General features: G+C 49.4%; 1 protein-coding gene across 8 annotated transcripts in view; it reads left to right on the forward strand.

Moving 5' to 3' along the window:
* TMEM104 (transmembrane protein 104) overlaps window positions 1-14175 on the forward strand; it is a 41362-nt gene extending 27187 nt beyond the window's left edge. For 7 of the 8 annotated variants that reach the window (XM_061377237.1, XM_061377238.1, XM_061377240.1 and 4 more), the window contains 2 exons: window positions 1337-1430; window positions 13223-14175. In XM_061377237.1, the coding sequence (XP_061233221.1) occupies window positions 1337-1430; window positions 13223-13983 (855 nt within the window). In that variant the 3' untranslated portion in view covers window positions 13984-14175. The remainder of the gene's footprint in view (window positions 1-1336; window positions 1431-13222) is intronic. The other variant, XM_061377242.1, reaches the window with a different exon arrangement.
* The last annotated feature ends 1846 nt before the right edge of the window (window positions 14176-16021 follow it).

Below are 16021 nucleotides of genomic sequence, written 5' to 3' on the forward strand. Positions count from 1 at the left end.
TGTAAATGATGGCCTCAGATCAGAATACGTCTTCACTGAGCGACGTGTGAAACCAAGGGTTCTCTCCTCTGGCCCCCTTCTGGGTTTGCTTTGGTTGTCTGAGAACACTTGTGATGCGAGGCATTGCCAATTTGCCTTGCAGATATCCTGAAACTGTCTCAAAAAAGGTTTCTTGGGGTTGTACCAGGCTTAAAATAGCTTGGATTCTGTTCTGTGGCTGACTCTGCTGGGGTCGACAGAGACCTTGAGGCTCTGCTGCCTGCCCCTTTGAGTCCCAGTTCTTCCCTTCTGGTGACACCTTTTCTTGAACTCCATGAAGAAGTCATGGAAAAGAGCAATGTGTAAATATTAATGTTGAATATTTGTCTTCAAAAATCCCTTCGAGATGCTCAACAAATCTATACTGTGTGTGCTGTGACTTTCTCAGTACTGCTTGCTTACAGCTTTTGGATCTGTCAGTATATTGCTAGCCCCTGGCATCCCACTGATGACAGGCAGGGCTCTCTTCTCTAACACCCATTTTGTCTCCCTGTCACAAGTAGCTTCTCTCAGGTCACGTTCAGACCTCAGTCAAGGTCTGTTACCTTCCTGCAGTAAAGCCTTTTCCCCTCTGACTGAAGCTCGAGTGCTTGGTGCCTGGGCAGAGATGAACTTGCTAAGAAATGCTGTTCTCTTCATATACATCTTAAGAGGGCAGCGAATAAAGATCTGCCTCCATTGGCAGTAGCTTTAATTTCCACACTGAGTGAAGTTTGTTCTTATCTTTATCTTTCCCCTCACTTTGCACAGGTTTTCAGCTTCCGAGTAAACAGCTTAACTGTTATGCTGCAGCTTCCTGCTGTAAAACAAGCAACTTAGTGTGGGGAAGTCAATGTCTTCCAGGCAGACCTGGCTCTGTTGCTGTTGAGCTTGGGACAAGCTGCTCAGTGTTAATGTGAGCCGTCTGGTCATGGCTATTGCTATTCAGACCTAAACTGATCAAAACCCTTACAAAGAGGCCTCAGTTTAATATTTAATGTTCCATAAGGCTGCACTGAGAGCTTGTACTGAAATATGTCAGTAAAGGAGTACTGGAGCAGTGATAGGAAGAGGCTGAGAGCCAAGAGGATCCTGTGCTCTATTCATGCCCAAGGCATGTTCTCTTGATACCAAGCAGCTTGCTTGACCCGCTGTGTCTCAGCCAACTTAGCTGTAAAATTAAGCAGCAAAGCAAGGTCCATGACAGGGAGGCATGTCTGGAGGTGAACTTGGAAGGCAGGCTTTGTTTTAGTGGTAAATTCATCTTGCAAACAGAATTTCAGGGGTTTAACCTGTGTGTTTTCTGTTGTGCTTCCAGGTGGCATTCACTCTCCTCCTGGGTCCTTTCACCTTCTTCAATGTGCAGAAGACCAAGTACCTTCAAATCATGACATCCCTCATGAGATGGATAGGTGAGTCTTGGCCACCTCTTTACCATAGATGGAACCTGAGGCACAATAACAATGCAGGATATTCTTGTTTGGAAGCAAGCTCTTGTTAAAACAATCTCTTTGAGGTTTGTCCTGATAAATCTTTGAGGAAAAGGGTTTTTATGCTAGGATGAAATTTCTGATTAAAACAAACCCAATCCAAATGTTCTCAATCGGATGTGAGCTGGTAGATGAAGTCTTAATCTGCTTTGTGTGAGAGGCAGAAGGGATTTGGAAGAGACTCCATGATACCCACCGGTTGCTGTTCAGCAGCAAGTTTCTCATCCTCTCAGCATGTGAGCAACAGCCTTTGAAGAACCTTTGTTTTGATCTGAGGACAAAAAGCACTTCTGTAAGACTTTCCACCCTTAGTTATATCATCTGGTTGCATGGTTTCGCTTTAGCATAGGATATCCTGCATTGGAAACCCCCAAACCAATGTGTGTTGTCCTTGGGAACCTCCACCCTTGTAAGTTCTCTTCAGAATCATCCTGCCAAGAACTTCTGGGAAGACAGATAATTCCTGTCATGAAATTAGGCATCACTGCTTTTCTTGTTCCCCCAGTGCTTTTGCCATCCTGAAGTGCAGCTGCCCCACATTTGGCTTGTATAAGTACATACACTTAGAGGCTGAGAGTGATGTGTGTGTTACAGAGGCCTGTGTTGAGGTTTCGCTTGTCTTGTGTAAGATGGACAGAGTAACTGATGTTCAGGGATAACAGGGAGCAGCATTTCTGCAGGTTAATCATCTCCTGGTTCATGGGTCCGGATGATTCAAGCACAGAATCAGCTTTCTTTATGCATATCACTGACCTGGAATAGGAGGAAAAGCTGCTTCTAAGCCCAATTCCCACCACACACATACACTTGACCTGACTTCAGTTGGGTATTGTCCCTTCTGTGTTAGTTCAGAGGCCTGTGACCCTGTTTGGAAGCGGCTGGCATTCACTGCAGAGGAAGAGATCTGTTCTGGACAACATTTGAGATGGGGTTAAGCAGTTATTACCCAGGAAAATGAGGCTGGATTTTAAGCCCTCAAGTCTCAGATGCCGAACAGCTTGAGTTAACAAATCCTGACCTCAGATGGTGTGAAAAGCCTGAATGTCTATTTATTCCTTTTGTTGTCTGAGCATAGGAAAGGTCAGAAAGCCCCAGTGTTCTTCAAAGAAGGAGGTTAGCTCATTGAGGGCTATTAAAAGAGGGGTTTTGGGTTTGTTTTTTAACAAGGAGTAATCTCAGCTCAGCTCCCTGGCCTGTTTCCAGTCACCCTGCCTCCTCTTTCCTGGTAAAGACATCAGTCAGACCTCATCCTGTCTCTGTGACAACCTGGTGTCTGCCTGATCTGCCGTTGTTTTCCCTTTAGCCGGCTCCTTCCAGTACGAGGACTGCTAAACCTTGGCGTAAAGGCAGAACTGTTTCTCTTTTTCATCTCTTGATGGAGAGAGACAAAGGCAGTGTTTGGAGAAGAGTAGGGGAAATTCATGTTTTAGCCTGATTGATTCCTGCGTCAGCACACAGGGGAACAGCTGCCCCAGATAATGATATTTAATGACCCTGACAGCACCTCAGTGGCTACTTAGAGGAGCGGATTCCATATGTGTACAATGAGGGATAGATTTATTAGGGAAGACAATTTATCAAACAGGCACATCATGAAGGGAACAGGAACAAAGATCTTGCTGCACATTCCAGGCTAAGGATGCATCCCATGCTGCAGGGATTTAGCAAGCTGGCTTCTCCCATGTCCTCACATCACTGATGTCCCCTCCTCCAGAAGCAGGGCTGTGAGTTAAACATAGGTTGGTCTTTTCTTGGTGTTTAGAGAGCTTAGATGCTAAAAAACAGTCTTAGATGGTGTTTTGTGGGCTCCTTTTCATGCCTGAAAGCCAGTGGCAAGATGTGGACTCTGTCTTACTCTGGGGCTTAATTCATCTTCCTTTAGTTAGTTTTAGTGCTGAAGGTGGATCTTCCTCAAAGCTGTCTGAGCAGCAGAGCTGAACACTGGAGCTGGCAGCCTACATGCTTGCTGTGCTGGGTTACAACTTCCCACACCGACAGTGGCTTAGCCAGCTTACCTGTGCTCACTGGCTTGGTGTGGATGGGAGGCTGCCACTCATTCTGCATCATGATTTGAAAGAATCCAGCCTGCTTGAGCTGGGAGGTCAGTGCAGGCTTTGTGATGTGCCTATTGCAGGACCCACTGTTGTACATGCTTTTCCCCAGCCTGATGAAAGAAAAGCCCCTGGATTTCAGAGCAGCAGTGGCTGATGTAAAGCTGCACTGCCCCAGGTGTAGCAGTGATTCAGATGACAGTGGCTGAGAGGATGGTTCTTGGCAGCAGGGAGAGCTAGCTGTGTGTGAAGGTCATTTCTGCTGGTGTTTGTAACAGTGTCAGCCTTGCCTTTGAAAGTTGCTTTCCCTCTTTCTCCTGATTTAAGTGATAACCAAATGTCACTAGCCTTGTCCAGAGCCTCGTGCTCACTGCAAGCTAATAAAGCCTACGGTCTCTTTCCACACCTCATGGACAAGAAGAATGTCATTCTGCCTGTGAAAAATACAATCTTAAACATTGGGATCTGAACTGGGAAAATAAAGCCAGGCCAGCTCAAAGAACATGGAGATGCAGCAATGGATCAGCCCTTCATCTGGCTGTGGGCTTCCTCCCAGGGTAAGGGACTAACAAGGACAGGCTGAAGTCTCTAAAGGGAGGAAGTTGAAGGAGGAGTTTGCAAGCCCAAGTGCCACACTGCTGCAGAACCCAGACAGATGGGCTCTCGTACATGGAAAGCTCATCTGGAAACAGGGCTGGCATGGCGAGGCTCTTCCCTGTCAGAACCATAGGAGCACTGAGGGTGGATCTGTGCCTCCAGGTGGAGTGGGGCTGATGGCAGACAGAAGGCTTCCAGAGGCATCGAGCTGTTGGCAGTCTTGTGAAGAGCAGCAGCTTACACACTTGGCTGCAGAACTGATTGCCACCTCGCATGGGTGAGTGCCAGTGGTTAAATTCGGTGCAGCAGTCCCTGCTTAACTGCTGGCCTCATCCATGCTTAGAGATCCCTGTTCTCTCTGTGTAAGGGTTTGCCTACATGAGCTCTCATCCCCTTCCCAACTGCAAACTGCAACTAAGGCTGCTTTGAAAGCCCTATTCTGTCTGAGCTGCCTTGGGAGACTGAGCACAGCACCCTGATGGGTGTGACAGGGAGCCTGTCTCCTGTGCTTCCCTGGAGAAAGGGCTAGCTGGGAAAAACCACTTGGTTTAAATCCTGGTAGTGGTGAAGCCTTGATTTAACTTAGGTATAAAATGTTGTCTGCTCCCCCAGCTCTTGAGCAATGCTATTAAGAGCAGAGACAGAGTCCAGACTGGTTGACCAGGTAAGTACAAGTTAGGGGTAAGGAGAGTTCCTTCTCCAAACTGTATTTAATTCCTTCCTTCCTTTACTTCCTTTCCCAGTCCTTTTTTACTAGTTTTGGAGCCTGTTTCTAGGTCTGTTACAAGGTTCTTGGAATGGGTTGTCTCCTGCAGAACACTAAACCAACTAAGACATCTATAAATTAGAGCTGTTGGTATGTTCAGTTTTGCTGTTTGGACTTCAGGCTCATTTGTCCTGGAGGATTTAAACCGGTGGTGGTGATGGATTGCTCCCTAAAGAGACTTGAATGTCTAGCTGGGGTTTTATCCCTCCTTTCCCCAGTCCTGATCCAAGTGGGTGGTGTTAAGGGTGAGCTGCTGGAGGCAGAGCACAGCAAAAGGGACTGAGTCTGATGCACTTCTCAAAACAGAGAGGACACAGCCTCACCTCTTTATTATTGGATAATATGGGATAACAACTGACTAGCAGCCTCATGGGAAAGGATACGGATTAGGAAAGATAACAAAAGGACAGGGCTTGGTGGAGCTCAGCAGCAAACATTGGGCTATTGTGTATTAAGCAGCTAACCCGATTAATTGCAGCCTGTTACAGCCCGAGATGTCCAGCTCTATAGGTGAGGACTGTTGGCTTTCAAGACATTGTAGCGTGATTATCACTGCTGTTACTGAATAGCCTCTGGCACATGTTCCCAGACAGCTCCCATGTGGGCCATGAGCTCCATGTGCTGCTCTTGATGCTGTACTGTAGTTATTAGAAAGTATTGTATTTTAATAAAGAGACATTTTACTGAGGTAACTTCTGGGTTTGGTTGCTGGAAGCTCCGTTCTCTGTGTAGTACAATCAGATCATACCACAGCTATTCAAGTAACTGCAGCCCTTGAGACAGAGCATTCCCAGCCCTCTGATCTCACAATTACATGCCCAGAAATAAAACCTCTCCCCTTGCTCCTTCCCCTGGTCAGTAGAATGGAGGGGAAAAGGACAAGAATAGCCAGGCAGCCCTGTGTTAAACTGTCTCCTTCCCATCCTCTTCCAGGATACTTGGTAGAAGGTTTCTAGGGAAGAAAGCAGCACGCTGCTGGGACTGATTTTCCTCATCTACTGATTTCTCTGATAGATGTTTGCTCCACCAGAATCCTGCTTTTTACAGGCTCCCTGACACCTCTCTGCAGAGAACTGGTCTTGGACCATCTCCCTTTGTGAGCAGGTTTCAGCTGCTGTAGTAACTATTGCTGCCATCCTTAGGCTTCATCAGCCGTGCTGGAGTTGATTCAGTCCAGAAACCTGGATCACTCAGCTTCATCCTTTCAGCTGCAGAGAGAGAGAAGGCTGATGCAGGAGTGAGTAACCATTACCTGGAGTCCTGGGTATCCAGGCTTCTGCAGAGAGGTCTGTCTGCAGTGTCCACAGTCCTCAAGGTGGCCTCTTTCCTGCATCAGAAATTAAGCAAACCCCTTAAGGAGGGGCCACTTTGATCTCTGCCCCTTCCCTTTCACAGATCAGGGCACATGGGAGAGGCAAGGACAGGGGAATTGGACTGTAAATCAGGACACTGTTGCATGTTCATTCCAACGAGCTTCTTCAACAAAGTTAACTTCGTGTTCTCGCATCCCTTTCGGAGCAGAGAAAGCTGCTGCTTGAGCCCAGGGTAAATAATTCACTACGAGAAGTGAATATATTTATGAAGAGTTGGATAAAAGGCTGTGCTTCTGTCATGCCAGCTTTCAGACTTACAGGCTGAGGAGCTCATCTCAGTGCTGTTTGTGGGGGGCAGTGGGGTGAAGCAGTGCCTGTGTGAGTGGAAGAGCTTTAGTAGCTTCAGGTGCAGATGGGGAGTGATGCATGGTGCTGGACTGAGATCCTGCCTTGAGGAACTGATGTTCCTGAAAAGAGCATTTTATCCAGGCAGTAGGAGACAAACTAATGGATCTGAGAGATGGAGAAGGGGAGCTGAAAATGTAAGGACACATTCAGTCCTGCAGAAGGGTCCTGGTAATGGTGCTTGCGCTGATTTTCAGAGTGGGTCTGTGGCATGCAAGAGTGTGCGCTGTTGGAACAAGGTGATGATAACTTTGCTGGGTAGGTCCCAAAGCAGGATAAGGAAGGGTAGATTTGATGGGACACGGATGCTTTGCACCCAGTGCTTTCCCATGTAAGCGTGGACAGAGAAGTGACTGTCAAAGCTAATAGACCAAGCCAGCAGCAGAGCTCGGAGCCGAATCCCCATTGCAGAGGCTTTCTGGTGCTTCTGCCAGAGGTGACTGGAGGAGAGAGGACAGTAAACTACACGGGTAATTTTCCACCAGAAGCAAAGGCTCCTCGCTGGCTGCTCTTCCCTTCCCATATGTTGAGATAAAGCACCCGTGATAAACACCAGAGCAGAGCCGTTTATCTCCCTGTGAACTGTTGCTGTGCACAGATGTCTGTGGAGACCAGCTGATGTGGGTCAGACGGGGCAGCTCCACTGGTTCCACAGCAGGACTTGTTACCACAGTAGGGGAAGCTATTTGGTGATGGGGTAGCAAACCCTGCCCCAACAATGAAGAAAAGCGGGGGAGTGATGCCTTTATAGCAGAGAAGCCTTTCTGAACTGCTTCTGACAGCCAAAACATCCTGGTGGTACTTAATAAAAGCTTCCTTTTGTGAAGGAAATGGGCCCTGCCTGGCCTGAGGCCACTGCAGCAGTAGTGTCTGAGAGGGCTGCAGCAGGAGCAAGGCAAACCTGGCAAAGTAACTGGAGGCTTTTTCTTGCCTTCTGGTAAAGTGCATCACACTCCTGTGATCTTAACGTGCCCAACATGTGGCTCTGCTTCCCCTGTGGGAAACAGCCCCCTGCCATCTAGACCCTGCTTTGGGGCAGGGAGGGTAACACTGAGCCTGCAAGTCCCTGCTCTCCATTAGAGGAAGCAGTCACACTGATGTCCCACTCATACCTTTATTCTGGGAAGTAAGTTCCCTCCTCTTTTCTCTCTGACTTCTCTCTCCAGGGAATTGCTGTCTTCTAAGAACATATCCATCTTGCTTCGCCGCAGTCTGCGCGCTCATAAATCCTTCATCTTCCTCGAGACTGTGTTTTAGGCCCTGTTGTTGCTGAATCTCCAGCTCCCGCATCTGGTGGAGCAAACCTGGTTTTCATTTTACCTCTTTCCGTGTAGAAACCTCCTCTGAAGGTTGCAGAAATTCATCAGCTGCTACTCTGCAGTTTACAGAGAGCTGGAGGTCGTGAAGAAGTGACAGGATTTAGCTTATGCAGGAGGAACTGGGCAAATGAGCTTTAAATTTAAGAATCAATGTCTTCATTTCCTCTACCTTGTTTTGCCAGCATTGTGAAACTCAGCTGTGCTCTAGTATTTCAAATGCCACAGCATCCATAATGCCTGGCAGCTCCAGAATTGGAGTGGGATCTTAAACTTGCCCGAAACACTGATGGATAGAGATGCAGAAGGTAGGACTGTCTTGATGTGATGTTGTGCTGAAGCGTGTACAGAGCAGATGCCCTCCTGAAAGAGCTGCCTAACATTAAACTAAATGAGATCTGTTCCTCTGTTTAAGAGTATTTTGGCTTGATGGAGACTCGGGATCAAGATTAAGTTAAGGGGAGATCTTCCTCTTTCCAAAGAGAATGGGCTTAGGAAGCTCATGAAAACCTCCTCCCTGGGATCCATCATGCCTCCTAATGTATGAAGCGGGAAGCAAGTGACGTGTGTTGTGAAGGGGTGATTCATTATCATTATTTCCTGGCACGCTGATGCTCTGCTTCAACAAGGAAGCTCTGTCACAGCCTCAGGCACGGTGACGGATGGCCCTGCCAGGGCCGTATCAGCAGCACAGCCCACTGCTTAAACAAATGCCTGTGGATGGGGGTAGAGAGCAGCCAGGCTTGGGCTGCTCTGCTGATACAGCGTGGTTGTGGTGCTCACCGCTGCCTCTCCAGCCCTGGGGGTGTTCTCACCAGTTGTGCCTTGTGGAAGGAAGAATGAGAGTACGGACCGAGTTGGAGAAGATGTGACTCGAGGTTTGGTGCAGTTCCTCTGTCTTTACCTTCCTGTCTCTTCACGTACAAGGTGCTTGTCACGTAACCTTTGTTCTGTTTTCTTCCATAAGTCTTTTACTCATCCCTAGATCATGTCTCCCTGATGCGTTCTAGAGCCATTAAAACCATCCTTGTTTTACCTGGGAGCAATGCTTTGAAGGTTGAAGTTCACTGGTGAACCTGGGAGGCAACATCTGTGTTGGATAATAGAAACGTTATCCAGTGCCCCAGTCCTGCAGAACCTCACTTCTGAGCTTGCTTCCCCCTTGCCAAGGCACCTCTTTCCAAGTTCCTCCCTGTTCCCTACTGTGGCTCAGTTCAGGATCTTCTCCATTATTTTCTACATGCCATCAGAGAGACTGAAGTGGGGCACCAAGTCAAGCATCTCAGTTCCTTGCCAGGGATGCAAGGGAGGGTTAAGCCAGGAATTCATTCTGAGCATCAGTTCTTCCAGGACCCTATCATGATTGGGGAAAATAATGTGTTTTAGGCTTGGGCTTCTCTCCTTCCTTGCAATAGCCTTTCTGCAGAGATGAAGTTCAGGTATAGACCAACATTTTCTCATTTACAAAGGTGTTTGCTCTGACTCTGCAAAACAATAGTTAATCTTAGAATGGCTAAATGATCTCCAGTGCTCTTCTGCAGCCTTATTATGCTTCTATCAAAGTTCACCAAAATGTATTCTTTAATATCCCCAGGCTCCCATATTTCCCAAGGTGTTCTTATTAGGATGTGTGCTCATCCATATTCATCCTTTTTCCACCTGCAAGAGCCAGAGCAGAGCTGCCTTATCTCTGAATCAACATCTCCTGAGTCAAGCAGGACAGGCAGCAGTAGCTGCCTGCAAGGGCTTGCACTGTCAGGGAGAAGAGCCAGTTTGCTCCTTAAAGAGTGACAGGAGAGGTCTGTAGGTGATGAGATTCATCACAGCGTTTCCTCTATGACATACCCCTCTATTTTCTTTCCAGTCTCACTTACATCCTTCAGTAAAAATGATGCTCAAACATCTAGAGGAGAGATGATGGGACCAGCAGTGTCCCCTGTGCCTCACTGACTGCTAAGCCCATCTGTGGTGTGTGGGCTTGGAATGGGTCTGACACTGGTGAAAAATCAGGAGCAGCAAAGCCCTCGACTGGTTTTAAGCACTTGTATAAAGGTTTAAAGGTATAAATAAAGGTTTTAAACAAAATTTTCATGTAACTTACTAACAATCCATGGTTGCATTGCTGTCCACCTCGCTTTGTACCTATTGGTCGTGGTATCTGAAGGTGTTTCATCCTTGGAGCATCTTATATCATGCCATGTGTGTAGAGGAGCAGATCAAGGCTTATTTTATGAACCCATGTCTGACTTCACCAGGGTCCTTGTGATGCAGGAACGCTGTGGGCCAGCCAGTGTGTCAACTGGAAGTGACTTGAAATAGCATGGCCTAACTCTGCCTTCAGCCTGCTGTCCCAGGTAGAGGAGGATGCGAGCAGGAGCTTTGCGTGTGCCTGAGGATCCTGCACTGCCTCTTGTCTGCCCAAAGCTGCCTGTCAGTCAGCATCTGTCATCTTCTTTTCATCTTGATTTATCACCTGGCATAACCAGGTTTCAGAGTTTCACTTTGGGGCTCGTCTCCTCCCAGGGACAGGCAGATAAATCTGGCATGCAAATGTCTCAGCTCTCTGGTTCCCTGTTGCAGGGAGTGAGAAAACACAGCCGTTGGGGCAGGGCTGCTGTTGTCTTCTCTGAGGCTGGAATTGAGCAGGGGAGGATTCCAGTTTACCCAGCACCATGCATCTCATGCAAGCACCAGGGCAGGGGGAGCACAGCCTTGTTGGAAACAGTGCTAGTTTTGATCTTCGTATTCATAGAATCAAAATGGTTTGGGTTGGAAGGGACCTTAAAGCTCATTCAGTTCCACCCCTGCCATAGGCAGGGGCACTCACCACTAGGTTGGATCCTCACACGTTGTAACTTTAATACATTTAATTTCTGAAAGAAACATTTGAGGGAAAGATTATGAATTCCAGCTGCTTAAGCCAAAAATCCATAGGAATTCTGTTCTCTCAGTGCTCCCTGTCAGAGAGAGCAGAGGAGAGCCTGTGTGTCTCTAACTGAGGAGATGCTCAGAGGATGGGGCGCCAGCCTGCACGTTCCCCTGCACTGGTCCTGTTAGTGCTGCTGTGGAAAGCAGGGCTTTGAGCCAGTGGTGAGTCTGGGAAGTGGAAATAGGTGACTCCTCACTCTGCTGAGCAGAGGAGGTGGAGATTTACTGTGTGCAGGGGAAGAGGTGCATGACTTGTGCAGTTACACCTCATCCAGGTACAGGACCAGCTCAGGACCGTGCTGCAGAGGATGCCCACATTTCCCAAGCAGGAAGGAAAGGAATGGTCTCATTATTTCATCTTGTATTTCCAAAGCTGGTTTTCTGATTGCTCCGGGCACTTTCTCCTCTTCCTTGTAGCCTATGCAGCCCCAGGGAGTGCAGCCAGTGTCACATCACCTGGAGCACAGCTCTTCCCAGCTGTTTTGCTGTAACACATACGCTGGCAAGCATCTCCCCTACAGGGAGCAATAGAGGAGGCACAACTGTACCTGTGCTCACAGTGCCCCTCACTTACTGGCTTGAGTGAAGGCGAGGGGAACTGCACAGCCCCAGAGCAATGAGCTGATGTTTTTCCATCTCTGTGACTGCTCTTGGGGAAGTAAATAGAGCCCAGCACTCCCAAAGTGGCTTTGCCCCTGTGGTGCCACAAAGGAATGGATGTATTGTCATCAGCCCAGCGCTACTGGAGAGCTGTTAGACTTGCCCTGTCACTGGGGACAGTTGGAAGTGAGAGGTTTCCTGAGGCAGCATGAGATGGAATACAGAGTGTGGCTCAGCACAGAGCTGCTGCTTGCTGTGGGAAGGACAGGATTGCTGAGAGACGAGAAACAGGGTTTTGGAGAGTGCTGGGAGGCGATGACCAGTTTGGGTTAATCTGGTCTCACTGGGGACAGAAGAAGCAGCATTTGTACACTGGTCTGGAACTATCTTCCCTACTTCTGTCCCTGGCAGGGTCTCCCATCTCCACCCAGCTGTGTCAGGCAGAGCAGTGCTTGGCACAGAGCAAGCCAGTGTCCTGGTCACCCCATGGCCAGGCTCACAGCACTGGTGGCCACCTTCCTGTGGGCTCTGTGCTGCTCTGTTTAATTCCTCTGTATTGATATTTATGACATTAAAGTTGCCCATAGAAGGAGTCATCTCAGCATTTTGCTGTTCTTTTTTGTTACCTGATAATTCACAGCTCTGCTCTGATGCCTCAGACCAGCGCAGGAGATAGCCCTGTGCAAGCCGCAGTGGCCCATCCATTGCCAGCACCAGGCTGTAAATCGTGCTGCTTGCTGCCCTGCCAGGTAGGGTTTGTTCCCCTGTTCCTTGTTAACTCCAGCAGCTGATGATCATCTTTCCTAGGTTGATGTGATTTCTGTGACACCGGAATTAGTTTGCTGCTGGTTTTATGTGCCATGCTAGGAATAACAGGCGAGCAGTAACTGCTGCTGGCTCAAATTGCCACCAGCAGAGTAAATAAGGGCGTTAGACCAATCTCCTCAATTCCTTTTTGTCCACAGCACATTGCTTTTCTGTGATAAGCTTTGTAAAACGTCGTTAGGCTTTTCCCTGACATAAGTGAGGGGCAGACTTGGTGCCTTAGAAGTGATGAATTTTAATCGCAGTCTTTCAGTGCTGCTTTAGTCCCTTCCAGACTGGCTTCTGCACCCTGGGATTAACTACAGACAGCCTGTTCCTCCTGCCTGGGAAACGGCTGGCTGGTTCTTGCTCTATCAAGCCTGACACATCACAGGGACAGGCCAAGCTTGGTGGTAGCTGCTGCTCCTCTGCATCAGCCTCTGTACATAGGTGAGGGCTTGGAAGCATTAGTCCAGTTGCAGATGTTAAAGAGTATTACTGGGGTTGACTGCAGCCAGCTTTAATCTTTTCTTCCTTTAGAGGTCAAAGCTCAGACATCTCTAAGCCATTTTCAGATGGTGATATTTAGCCACAGTGTGTTGGCAGAAGCATCCATGGACCGAGACCCATGAGAGTGATGGACTTGTTAGCATCCCACTTCCAAAGGGCCCAGCGCAACTGTTTGCTATCCAGGTGGGAGGGTGAGTCCCTGTGGGAAGATGCCTGCCAAAGGCCCATTTCCTTATCTGCTGACTAGCACTGGAAGCAAGTGGTGATTAATTCCCACGTACTTTGGCTTTGATGTACAACCTTCCCCAAAGATAAGGAGATGCTCTTATGGAGCAGGAGACAGAGCTGGTGCCAGTGCTGGCGGGAGGAGGGTCATGGGGAGTGCAGACCTGGGCTTGACCTCAAACCTTCTCTCTCCCCCCAGCTTTCATCCTCATGATTATTCTGGCTCTCATCCGCATCAGCAGAGGCCAAGCTGAAGGTCACCCATCCATGGCCCAGCTCTCAGGCATCCGCAATCTCTTTGGGGTGTGCGTCTACTCCTTCATGTGCCAGCACTCTCTGCCATCCCTCATCACCCCCATCTCCAAGAAGAAGCATGTCAACAAGCTCGTGCTGCTCGATTACATCCTGATCCTGGCTTTCTACAGCCTCCTGTCGTTCACTGCCATCTACTGCTTCCGCAACGACACCCTCATGGACATGTACACGCTCAACTTCACCAACTGTGAGATCATCAACGTTGCCTTCATTCGCTACTTCCTGGGCCTCTTCCCAGTCTTCACCATCAGCACCAACTTCCCCATCATCGCAGTGACCCTGCGCAACAACTGGAAGACTCTTTTCCACAGGGAAGGGGGGACCTACCCGTGGCTGGTGGATAGGATTGTCTTTCCTGCCATCACGCTCATTCCCCCAGTGCTGGTGGCTTTCTGCACCCACGATCTGGAGTCCTTGGTGGGGATCACAGGAGCGTATGCTGGGAATGGGATCCAGTACCTCATCCCGGCTTTCCTCGCGTACTGCAGTCGCAAGGACACGCAGCTGGTCTTTGGCAGTGGGACAGTGAACAAACACCTCTCCCCTTTCCGACACACCTTCTGGATTGTGTTCGTGCTCATATGGGGCTTCTCTTGCTTTGTGTTTGTGACTGCAAACATTGTCCTGAGCGAGTCCAAACTCTGATGCGGGGATAGCAGCACGCTCCCTCCCCAGCTTCAGAGACATTTCAGCTCCCCCTCTGCAGCTGTGGAATGGGGGAGAGGCATCATGAAGGGAAGTTTCCAGGCTCTGGGCTTGGTGACGAGGATTAGCCCTGAGCACAGACTCTCTCCACTCCGTTTGGAGTGTGGATGGAGTGGACTCAGCCTTGTTCTAATCCTGAGCCCTTGGCAGCCTGCACCATTAACCAGTGTCCAGCCAGTTCTGCCTTCAGCTCTGTTGGAGCATCACTGCTGGAGCTCTCTGTGCTGCAGGTCTCGGCACGGGAGAGCAGACAGCCTTGGCTGCTCACTGCACCAATCGGCTCAGTGTCCCTTCTCCCAAAGGCATGGATGTGCTGGGCAGAATCCGGCAGGAGTTTGGGAGAACTGAGTCTCTTCTTCCAAACCAACCTCCTGTGCCAGTGGAGGGGAGAAGCGAGGGTGGGAGGAGATCTAATTCAGAAGGAAGTAGTTGTGCTTTCTGTTACATTTCCTTTTCCTAGAGGCATTAACCTGTTTGTGCACCATGGATTGCTGGGGTCTGGGATCTCTGGCTGGTTTCCCAAGCCCAGGAGTTTACATTCACACTTCTCACCCTGTTCTCTGCTGTGGCAACCCCAGTTGGACCCCAAAGCAATGCCCCTACACGCAGGGATACAGCTTTTCCTCCCTGGAGAGGAAACTGAGCCTTGCTTCCCTCAGCTCCTGCATGCAGACCCCTTGCACGGAGCTGGTAGGACCAGCGGTCGGGATTCCTGCGGGCTGGAATTCCTGTGGCTAATTACCCAGTCTGGACACGTGTGAGGCCTGCAGGGGCTCCGGCTGTGCACACTGATGCGTTTCCAGCCTCCTGTGCTGGGTAATTAGCCTTGAAACAAGGTGGGTGTTAACGCAAGGGAATGGGCTGGTGCCAGGAGGCAGCGGCAGTGCCTCCAGCCTGCAGGAGCACGGATCCCAGATGCTGAAACCCTGCTGGGACTGGGCTTGAATCCCCTTTCTTCCACACAGGGCTACAGTGGGCTTTGGGCTGGTCCTGGTCAGCTTCTCGGAGAGCTGAGCTGCCTGTTACCTATGGCAGCCAGTGCTTTAGGTAAATCTCTGCTTTTAAGTCCCTATAACAGCACACAGTGACACAGCCCTGGGTGCTGTGCTCTGAGGCCCTTGGGCAAAGACCTTTGGGCTTTCCTAACAAAAGGAAGAACTTCAAAAGAAGTTTCCACCTGAAATACTTTAAGCCCCCCCCTTATTAAAGCAGGTTCAAAGCCAGGTGCATGTCGCTTACGTTAGATCCTCTTGCCCTCTGCACTTGCTGCAGTATTAAGTGTCTCCGCTCGCTAAAGCAAGCTTTGAACTGCAGCTCTTTTTAATCAAGCTCTGTTTTCAAGTAGGACTTTCTGGTTTCCATATGACCTGAAGTGCTCCTCCTGCGGGAATATGCAAGTACCTGGAGCTGTATAAAAACACTTCATGGCTTTTAAAGCAAAACCCTGCACCTCTTGAGCCTGAGCACCGCCACTGTGTCCTTGCTGAGCTGCTTGGAGAGGATCCGGAGGGACTGTTTGCCTCCTCTCCAGCTTGATCCTAAGCATTGGCAGCGACTTTAAACATCCCCAAGTGCTCCGGGGAAGCTGCTGGGGCATCATCAGTGCCAAGTGAACAAGTTACTTCCAGGTAGCTGGTGGTGGTGTCTCAGGAAGAGGGAGGCTGGAGAGCAGATCCATGGGGCAGCATTGCTGGGAGCCACCTGCCAGGCAGCTGAGAGGGATGGAGTGCTGATGAAATGAGCCTTTGGAGAGCTGGTGAGGCTGCAGGAGGGCACAGATGTGGGTGATGGGGGGGAGCTGAGGCTTTCTGAGGCACTTGGCTCTGCCTCCATCCCTGCAAGCGCCCATCGCAATCTCTTCCCTCCACATTTCATTGCCAGCCAGGGAATGGGGCTGTGCTCTGTTATTTCATCTCTCATCCTCCCTTCGCCTTGGTCTCCCTCCTTTCCTGTCCCTCTATTACCAGGCTGCATTGCC

This window comes from Neopsephotus bourkii, unplaced genomic scaffold (assembly GCF_033783945.1).
Source record: "Neopsephotus bourkii isolate Nb327-2 ecotype Australia unplaced genomic scaffold, CSIRO-AGI_Nbou_v1 NB_1749, whole genome shotgun sequence".
Classification (NCBI taxonomy): Eukaryota; Metazoa; Chordata; class Aves; order Psittaciformes; family Psittacidae; genus Neopsephotus; species Neopsephotus bourkii.